The 9,778-nt window shown below is 50.7% G+C and overlaps 1 protein-coding gene across 2 annotated transcripts; it reads right to left on the reverse strand.

The window, feature by feature from the left end:
- Positions 1 to 1,353: 1,353 nt before the first annotated feature.
- On the reverse strand, positions 1,354 to 9,767 carry ube3d (ubiquitin protein ligase E3D). Of its 2 annotated transcripts, none has more exons than XM_023813094.2 (10): positions 9,475 to 9,767; positions 8,252 to 8,451; positions 7,790 to 7,880; positions 7,003 to 7,225; positions 6,084 to 6,153; positions 5,903 to 5,981; positions 5,462 to 5,570; positions 4,868 to 5,007; positions 2,760 to 2,898; positions 1,354 to 1,486 (listed from the first exon to the last, which is right to left on the reverse strand). In XM_023813094.2, the coding sequence occupies exons 1-10, from the start codon at positions 9,549 to 9,551 to the stop codon at positions 1,466 to 1,468; spliced, it is 1,149 nt and encodes a 382-aa protein (XP_023668862.1). In that variant the 5' UTR covers positions 9,552 to 9,767; the 3' UTR covers positions 1,354 to 1,465. The 2 variants fall into 2 exon arrangements, with proteins under 2 accessions (XP_023668862.1, XP_023668863.1); XM_023813095.2 differs by lacking the exon at positions 9,475 to 9,767 and adding an exon at positions 9,341 to 9,408.
- Between the last annotated feature and the right edge of the window lie 11 nt (positions 9,768 to 9,778).

The raw sequence follows: 9,778 nt of genomic DNA on the forward strand, positions 1-9,778 counted from the left end.
AAAAAAGTAGAACTTTCTCCTTGCCCACTTTGGAGGTGACGAATTTAACTTCGTAAACATTTTACAGAGACACATGGTGAAGGGCTATCAGTGGGCTTCTGAGACACATGAGGTTCATTATCTTCTCACACCAGACCTGCAGCGCAGTTCATTTCTGGAAGCTTCTTTTAAGCTTGCAAATGCCACAGACGGAACATGCCGGGTAGCGTGAGAGAGGCCTAATTAGCTTACTAGCGTTTTGCTTACGCGGGACCAAAAATGCTCCTTAGGAGAATCGTCACACTGTCAGCGCGTTTATAATATCATTTAAGTGACAGTGGAAACGTGCCAATATTTGTGAGAATGAGCCGAGGTGGGAACAGATGAAGCGTCGCTTAATGGATTCTTAAATCCTTCTTCCTGAGAAACGTCCACGTCTCTCCATTTCACTGACAGGGAACATTCCCTGCACCGCGCAGCCTTTGACTCATTCTCTGGAAAACACCCTCACCCCACCAGCAGGGGGCACCCAATAACCAGCTTGGCCTGTGACGTGAGCTTCCCCTTAGCTCTGAAGACATACGGTGTTGGTGAAGTGAACCACCTGGGGTCTTGGGGACCACAGTAAACCTTAAGGCTGATTTATACTCTTGTGTTGAGCTTACGCAGGGCGTAAACTCTGCCCTGTGTCACCATGAGCATTTATACTTGTGTGCTGGTGTGTCATTCTCTAATTACCCCAGTTGGTTGAGTACAGAGGGTTTAAGTTTTGCTAAAACATTTTTACTGTCAAAGGAAACTTAGCAATTTAGCTTTGCAATTTTAATGATTGTTCCTTTTCAAGATGATCTAGTATTAATCAGTTTAAAAATCAGTTTAAACCTTACTGCCACTGCTTTTTCCATGAGCTCTGTATGTACTCTTGAGCCAGTTATAATCATTTTCATCCCTGCTGTTTAAATCACTCGGGCAGGTTAGTGACAAATTCATTTTGAGCTCCATTTTTGCTTTACAATATTTATCAGGGAAAAAAAACACATTGTGAGATCTGAAATTTTACAGTATTGTGCAACCGCAGCAGGAATGGCTGCAACTGTATTATTTTTTTTTTAAATAAAGTGAACAGCTGAAACCATGGTACAAACAGCCAGCCTCCAATGAGCTGCATAGTTTCTATGCAGGAATATCAATCAGCCTTTAGACAGAGGGCACCGTTTTTCACAGCCAGCCTGATTACAGCAAGTTTTAAACACTCCAATAAAGTCTCAAGCTGAAGGAAAATCCCACAGAGAAGGTCATGCAGCAAATGCGTCAGTGCATGTTTGCGTGCAACCAAGTGAGGATCAGTTTACGTCCTGAATAAAACACAGAGCGTAACAAAATGAGCGTTTAATCAAGGTCAGGATAATGTCACAAGCAGACGTGCGGGGACCGCCGGGCCCCGGGCCGGACACTCGCACGGCGACACGTCCCTGGGCGTCCAGCTTCAGAGGGTTAGGAACGCCACCTGCGGGCACAAGGGCGATATCTCAGGTGCTGCAGCCTTTCCTGCATGTTGCAGGCTGGCATGTGAGGGAATGCGACCGCGACACTGAAATGCGCAGCAAAGTGTGGAGTCTGGAGGTTCCGTCCCACCCACCCACAGACCCCTGGGTGTCCAAGAAAGTCTCCACACCAGCATCTATAAAACCCTCAAACAAGGGGGGAGGACAAAGCAGGGCTTCCACACCACAAACTGGCAACCCAATAATTTTACTGATCATTTTTCATCTAACCCAAGAGTAGCCAGGCTGTGAATCCGTTCGTGTTGATATCATCCTAACTTTTCTGTCAACCTGATATTTTTGTCACTTTTAAATATTATTCTTATCTTCCTGTTTATAATTGGTTTTGTAGTCAACACTAATACTAAAATATTCACTTCTAACGAAAGTCGATTTGAGTGCTTATTAATGCCTCGTTCTGTTGTACAGATGAGGCGCAGTAAAGGAAAACAGCCTTTGCTAATGAGGTGCAGCGTTCCTACAGGGAGATTCGAGTGAGCAGCTGGTAGCATCTGTCAGATACAGCACCTCAGACGGGACTGATTCCTGGGAGATTTATTCCTGGATGATGAGAGCAGGGGAGGAGGAAGGAGAGATCTGTTACTCAAAGCTGTGAGCTTTCTGAGGCTGCCCTCCAGAGTCTGAGTCTCAGCGGCAAGCTTAAAGTCCCTTCTGACTCCAAGGTAACCTGCGTCCAGTTCCTGAAGACCCTGGGACATCCCTGGAGACCTGGGCTGTGGTCATATCCACATCACAACCCTACAGCAGCCAAGTCAAGAAATCATTCCTGGACCAAGTTCGCAAAAGCCTGGGATGTAGAGAACAAAAAAAAAAAACCAAAAAACACCCAACCTGGTTCTGGGAACAGGCCAGGGAAGGATCTACAGAGCGACAGATCAGGCTGAGGCATGCTCAGAGATATCTCTCAGAAGTTCTCCAAGCAGGCTGACAGGTAAAGAACGAGTCTGTAGTGTGTAATTACCCTTAATCTGCCAGCAGAGCAGAGAAGAAAAGGTTTCAGGAAACGGCAGGCGTGCGGGCGGAGTTAACCCCTTCACCGCCTGAACCTCCAAGTATTCCAGTGTTTAGGGACAAGCACTCTAACTCAACAGAACCAGACTCAGGCTGGTTGGTGCCGTGACCCAGGGCCCCGAGCCAGTGGCTGGGCTCACGGTCCATCACACCACGTCGGCTTTATTAAGCGGCACCGACCCACTGCTGCGTTTACCGACTCACCTGAAAGGAGTTCATCGTGCGCAGAGACGGCGGCAAAGAGGAAGTGCTGGCAGTCAGGAGCTGCATCACTTCCTGGCAGGTGGATGAGGGCAGAGAGAGGGGATGAACGCCCACATCCTTCTCCCAGGCCTCAGTTATCCTGCGGAGACACACAGTAACCAGTAACTACCCAGCAAAATGCCAATGACGATCTCTTGCTCCCTGTCTCTCTCTCTGACACACAGACACAGCAGGACAGCCCCTGACTCCCTGACTCATTACAGGTTTATTCTCAATGTGTGTGTACATGCTGAATATATCAATGACGGGAATCCATCAAAGGGGCGGAGTCAACTCTCAGGAGGACAAAGGAGACGCCATTACTGCTTAATTACAGGAGTGGAGTTTATTTCCGTGGATATGGTAAGCATGGGATCCGGGAGGTTAAATATAAACCCCCGAACGCAGCCTGGCAGGTACCTGTCTCCCCTGCCTGCTTCTGCCAGGCCAGTTCTGCTTCCCTGGGCCCACGAGGGACACGGACGGCCCCCCACAGCCGCGGCCTGACATCCCCAAGAACCTACATGTCAGACTGGGGGAGAGCGAGCCCCCCTTTCCCGTTTCAAACCACAGAGTCAGAGGTTGCCCTGTAGCTCCGATGAAGTCCTCCCTGAGGAGGTGGGACCCAGCGAGACCTGAGAGGGGCCCCCGCCTTGTCACCCCCGCCTCACTGAACACTCAGAACGGCTCTGACTGACACCCCAGCAAGGAGGCGCCCCAGTAGATCCTTACAGATTTAATGGGTGGTCGTCATCCTTGTTCACACACCCTCACTACGTGAGAAGCATCATCTCCAGTCGGCCATTTTTTTTGGGGTTTGTCTCCAGACGCCATCAGGCTCCAGGTCTCAACTGCCGAGGCGGCAACGAATCGAAGCTGGTCCAGTCAGACAGAGCAGATCTGCAGTGACTGGACCATCGGAAACACATGAAGAAGACGGCCAGAACCTGGGTTTCGGCTGATCCGAGCACCGATAAGACGTTCATTAAGACACGTGGACCCTAGTGACTTCCTGTGATTGGCTGTTACCGGCGGCGTGGGCTAGCAAACAGCAGAACGGAGGTCACGGGTGCCGACGAATGACGTGAGGCTTGCTTGGAGCAGAGACGCATCCGCTAATTACCACGATAACCTCGCGGAGTGAGTGGCTGTCAAGTTCTGGAACATTCCACCCCCGCCCTTTCCCCCTGGAGGCGAGGCAGTTCCTGTCAGGGCCCGGTCCAGTCCTCCTTAAGAGACAAGGATGGGCCCCCCGCCTCCATTCCCAGCTCTACCGGCTCATTAATGAAAAAATAAACAGTAGGAAGCATTCAGCGGCTGGGGTCTGGTCATTAAGACGAGCGTGACCTGTGCCGTCTGCACCCCCGCAGCGGAGGCGAGCCGGCCCGACACGACCACCTCTCGGGGAGAATCCACGGGGGACAGCAGGGCGTCTGAACACAGACATTGTACTTCCGCTACGGAGGAGTTAGAAAGCACGCAATCCGCCGGCAAAGTGGCCAGGAATCTCAGGAAAGGAGAAGGAGCCAGACAGAGACCTGAGGGCACCAAGGCTTAACGCGACACGGACGCTGCTGCCGCGCAACAACAGAGGGAGCGGGACGACGTTCGGTTCACGCTTCAGCTCTCCTTTTAAGGACTATTTCTACGGTTACAACATGACAACACAGCAGCTTTACTTACCGTGAAATAAGACTGTCAGCCTACAGCAAACACCGCAAGCAAAGTTTGACAGCCGGATCCAGATGCTCAGAGATGCGAAAATGTACAGGGGGTCTTATTTATTGCCTATGATTAAGACATCATATTTTTGAAATGGTCCAGCACCAGCAATAACATTAATTGGGGGGGGGGCTTTACAAAGTTTCACAGACATTGACCAGAGAGCCCAAGTAATCACGGGGTGGGGACTTAAGTAAAAATATCTTTAATGAGCCGGCATCTGAATGACTAGCCTCACTGTCACCGCAGTAACTGTCAAGAGCGGAGATCACTGCCCATCCACTCCATTAAGGGGCGCTAGTGAGTCCGTGAGGCTGGAAATACAAGAAATATGGTCAGTCACTTACTCCTGGTGCATGCTGGGAAGGCAGGCAAGGTAGAGCACTTTGACAGCACCCCTGGCTTCACACGATGGCTGCACACCGTGGGGACCGTCTCCGGGGTCGGACAGAGAAGCCAGGAGAGTATCTGTGTTTAGCAGCCAAAGCTGGAGAAGAGAAGAGAGATCAGGACTCTGACACCAGGCGTCGGCAGTGAAGCCGTGTGTGTAACCACATAATTCATACAGTGGCCATCCTCATCATCAGCCAGTGTTTTGAGTTGGTGAGTGTCAGGGAGGAGGTACTCCGGGGACCAATCAGTTTTCAGCCCCTCGACCTGCTGGCTGTTGTATACTCATGGAGGTGAATCTTCCAGTGACACACCCACAGAACACTGCACATCTCTATTTCTCTCTCTCTCTCTCTCTCTCTCTCACACACACACACACACACACACACACACACACACACACACACACACACCAGATTCATACACACATAAACTTAAACTATAACCATCTATATTCTGCTGCACACAAAACCATACAGGATTGGACCACACACACACACACACACACACACACACACACACACACACACACACACACACACACATCATACCAGGACGTAGGCCTTCCCGCTGGGAGTCTGGATGCAGAAGCGGAAGATGCTCTGCGTGCCGGACAGCTCCACCAGCCTGGCGGCAAGCGTCTGCTCCAGGAAGAGGTGTCTGCGTTTGAGGAAACACGGACCAATCAGCGGGTCGCAAGGCCGGCGTTTTCACTCCCATCAATGGTAGGAGTCGCAGGTCGTGTTTGAGCAAAGCCCCAAACCACCCCCCCCCCCGAAATGCTTCAGGGGCACCAGATAAACGACTGACCTTCTGCTCTGAGCTGTGTGATTATCTGTGTGCGTCTCAAAACGAGAGCAACATGGGATATGTAAAAAGTAGCATTTCAGTGCAGGTGTACTAGTGCTCGTGAAAATGGCAAATAAGTCAGATCAAATGAAATGATGCTTTAACAGGCTGGGACCAAGTGTTCCGCCTGCCTGCATGCTTACCTGTGCGTCCTGAGGTCACTGTCCCCGTCCTCGGCCACTTCCCTCACTGTCACCTCCGTGATGTACAGCCTCAGCGCCCCTAGCAGAAACATGCTCAGTCAGATATTCTGCAGCTCGGAAAAAAAAAAAAACAGATGTCACCTCACACACGGCGCACCGCATCCCCGGTCTGAGCTCGCACCTGCAGCCACGGCCTCCCCAAGCATCGCCCGGCAGCTGGAACACAGCACCACCTCACTTCTGGACACCTTCTGCAGGAGAGACAATGCGTCACAGAGGGCGACACCTGAATCACTCACCAACAGACATTCAGAGGACTGATGGTGACAGAGCCCCTGTAAACTAGGGGTGTCACTCCCCTCCCCAAGAGTGATCTCTGCTGGTTTACAGTTCAGTCAGGCCCGCAGCTTGATAGGTCTGATTAAGGGTGAATAATAATAATAATAATAATAGACACTTTTATTTTGTCTTTTTACAACTCCCTCAACTTGCTCTTTGTAGAGTAAGCTTTCTGCGAAGAGCAGCGACCTGCTTGGGGGTCCAGGGAGCTGGGCCTTGCTCAAGGACCCGCAGACGTGCTGAGGCTGGGTTTGAACTGGTGACCTTCTGATTAGACACAGAGGCTTAGCCCACTGAGCCACACGCTGCCCCCTAAATGTCTATACCAGGGGAGGCCAATCTTACCCGCAAAGGGCCGGTGTGTATGCAGGTTTTTGGGATAACCTGTAGGTCAGCTCTTCAAACCCAGGTGTGAGGACTCTTCAGCCAATCAGTCCTCTAATTAGTTATCTAATTATGGAGTTGCAGCGAAAACCCGCATACACACCGGCCCTTTGTGGATAAGATTGGCCACCCCTGGTCTAAACTAATGACACTATAGCAGTATTTCTCAACCTAGTCCCTGGTGACCCCCCATACGGTCCACGTTTTTGCTCCCTCCCAGCACATCTGAACCAGGCAATCGGTATTCCTGATTGGCTGGGAGCAAAAATGTGGACTGTCTGGGGATCCCCCAGGACTGGGTTGAGAAATTGAGAGAATTCTCCACTCAACTACCACAACAAGCTGGTCACCTGGATCCTCCACACGGTGGCCCTCACCTGCACAGGGTCTGATCCATGTTCCAGGTCGGCGGGGGCAGGCATCTGTACGAGCCGCCCACCCGCGTCCCCATCACATGCCAGCAGGACAAAGGTGTCCCCCAGTAAACAGTCCTCTTGTCTGGGGAGCAACTTCTTGTTGGCAAAGGGATCGGGGTGACAGCACCAGTCCACCAGTGCGTTCCAGTTCCCGGTGGGCAGGGGGAGGACCCTTCGGAAGGTTCTGGAAAGACAAGACTGTCAGGCCTGGCAGGTCGCACATTACGTCACCTGTGTGTGGAGAGCTTTGAGGGGTGGATATCAGAACAACAGGAAGCAAGAGCAAACTGGAAGAGGGACACACACACTCACACACGTAGGCAGACAGACAGGCAGACAGGCAGACAGACAGACAGGCAGGCAGACAGGCAGGCAGACAGGCAGGCAGACAGGCAGGCAGAGAGACAGACAGGCAGACAGACAGGCAGGCAGACAGACAGACAGACAGGCAGACAGAGGCAGGCAGGCAGGCAGGCAGACAGGCAGGCAGACAGGCAGGCAGACAGACAGAGACAGGCAGACAGGCAGGCAGACAGACAGGCAGGCAGACAGGCAGGCAGACAGGCAGGCAGGCAGAGACAGGCAGACAGGCAGGCAGACAGGCAGGCAGAGACAGGCAGACAGGCAGACAGAGACAGGCAGACAGACAGGCAGACAGACAGGCAGACAGACAGGCAGACAGACAGGCAGGCAGGCAGGCAGCCAGCAGGGGGCGTGAGAGGGCACATCAAACTATGAGCCTCCTCACCTGGCTGGCAGCAGAGTCTGACCACAGTGCTGACAGCAGAAAGCATGACTCTGCTGAACACGCAGCTTGGCAAACACACTCCTGGGGACCTCTGTGTAGGACAGAACACACTGTCAGAGCAGCCTGGACAGACGAGGGCGCCAAGATAAACCCTGTGGCCTCCCCAGTGACTAATGTACTCCAAAGATACCCCAGGCACTGGGCTTGGGGGGGGGTTGCCTCTCACCAGTGAGAGCAGACTTGTACAATGATGGCTCCCTATCCTCCAGATGTGATTGGAGGAATGAGCTGTCAATCACTACCAAATTGCCAGTAATCCTGCCCACTAATTTGTTTCACCACCAACTGCACACTATGGTTAAGAAGTTCATTTGTGTGTAGTACTTTATGGGGGAAGTCAACTGGTAGATGGCACCTGTGCATCGGATCCTATAGGAACGAGGTCAGTGAAACCATGAATACCTGTGTGCTGGTCCACCTCCAGACGCAGTCTCAGGTGCAGCCCCTCTCCTGTGGCCGTATGGGCCACCCTGCAGGATCCTGGTACAAGAGTGACCCCTGGTGGTAGCAGAGTGCATAGCAGCTCCGTTGATGTCTTTATAAGCAGAGACGCGTCACCAGCAGACACTGAGACATCTGCAGGGTCTCCAGCAACATCTGCCCTGGGGGGGTAGTTTAGGGTTAGAGTTAGTTTCTGCTGGCTGTCTGAGAGAACTGGGGCCAACTACAGAGAGAGACTTTATTATTATTAACCACTCAACAGACTTGTTTACCGCTCTACTATATTTTTCCACTTGTATAGTAAATGGCATGTATGATTAAATGCATTGTGTCTTGTCAGGCTGAAAACCCCATGTTTAGGACGCTACCGGTGATGTAATGGTGGGTATATATGGACTTACCGTAAACCTACCTAAAAATTGTCAGAAATTCGTATGAATCACAACAGAAGTGCGTATAAGAAATTATACGGTATAACAGTACACCCACTTACCAAGACACCACTACACGTTACCATTAAACCCCATCAGGCAATGAAGATGTGGAACCGATCTTACACCTCCAGGTACCATATCCCACAGTCCCATTATGCCTCATTTGCCCTGAGACTCGGACGAACTTCCGCTGATAGTCAGTAATCTTCCCTCTCCCCTCCGGATGAGTTTGAGCAGAAAACCACAAAGGGGCCGTGAACGGACACACGTGCACATGCATACCATGCTGTCCTAAAAAAGACTATGAACGTGCACGACCTTCCATATCCAAAATGATCCTAAATGTTTCAAACACTGATCAGCCTATTAAAAAAAAATCAGACTTCCATTCGCTGCTTGTGTTGGTTATAGGTTACAATATCAAACACGTGTGTAAGCAAGGGAGTAAGAATACATTTAACGTCTGCAAACGTGGCTGTAAACGTACAGCTAAAACTCCAGCTAAAATTGGAATAAAAGTTATAAGTCTCACTGGCCAAACCGCATAACAGATCAGGATAACTATAATAAGAAGCCATACGCTTCTGTTTAACTTTATAATTCCCGCAATCTTTACCTTTTGATCATACACATTCGTCGTTAACTTATGTTCGTACTGTACATTCCAGCCATCACATGCATGGTACTAACACGTACGGTACCGAAACAGCCCGTGTACCTTAACACCAGGATGTCGACCAGCACGTATACCTTAATACCAGCAGCCCGCTCTCTAACCGCTGTCTGAGCTCCAGGAAAACTCTGGCTTGCTTCTGGGCTTCAGCCATGCTCTTTCCACACTGGCCTTATTATGTGTTACCGTGTTATCACTATTATCGGCTTAACGGGACAACCTGTCCAGTAACGATATAAACAATACGTTTCACTAACTCATCACGGGTGCTGGGTGTTTAAATCATGCGTTCTAAAATTACCCCGGAGGCGAATGCTCCTACGAAAGGAAGTGATTATGTAAGTCTAGTGTAATGAAAGGTTATACGGAAGTTATTCATTT

Source organism: Paramormyrops kingsleyae, chromosome 9, assembly GCF_048594095.1.
Source record: "Paramormyrops kingsleyae isolate MSU_618 chromosome 9, PKINGS_0.4, whole genome shotgun sequence".
In the NCBI taxonomy this organism is placed as follows: Eukaryota; Metazoa; Chordata; class Actinopteri; order Osteoglossiformes; family Mormyridae; genus Paramormyrops; species Paramormyrops kingsleyae.

What these genes read in the sequence shown, in the direction of transcription:
- ube3d (XM_023813094.2), bottom strand. Translation starts at nt 9,551, where the DNA reads ATGGCTGAAGCCCAGAAGCAAGCCAGAGTTTTCCTGGAGCTCAGACAG. An exon ending in AGTGACCTCAGGACGCACAG is followed by an intron (nt 5,571 to 5,902) that starts GTAAGCATGCAG and finishes CCTCAAACGCAG; the next exon opens with ACACCTCTTCCTGGAGCAGA. An exon ending in GCGGGAAGGCCTACGTCCTG is followed by an intron (nt 5,008 to 5,461) that starts GTATGATGTGTG and finishes TCTCTTCTCCAG; the next exon opens with CTTTGGCTGCTAAACACAGA.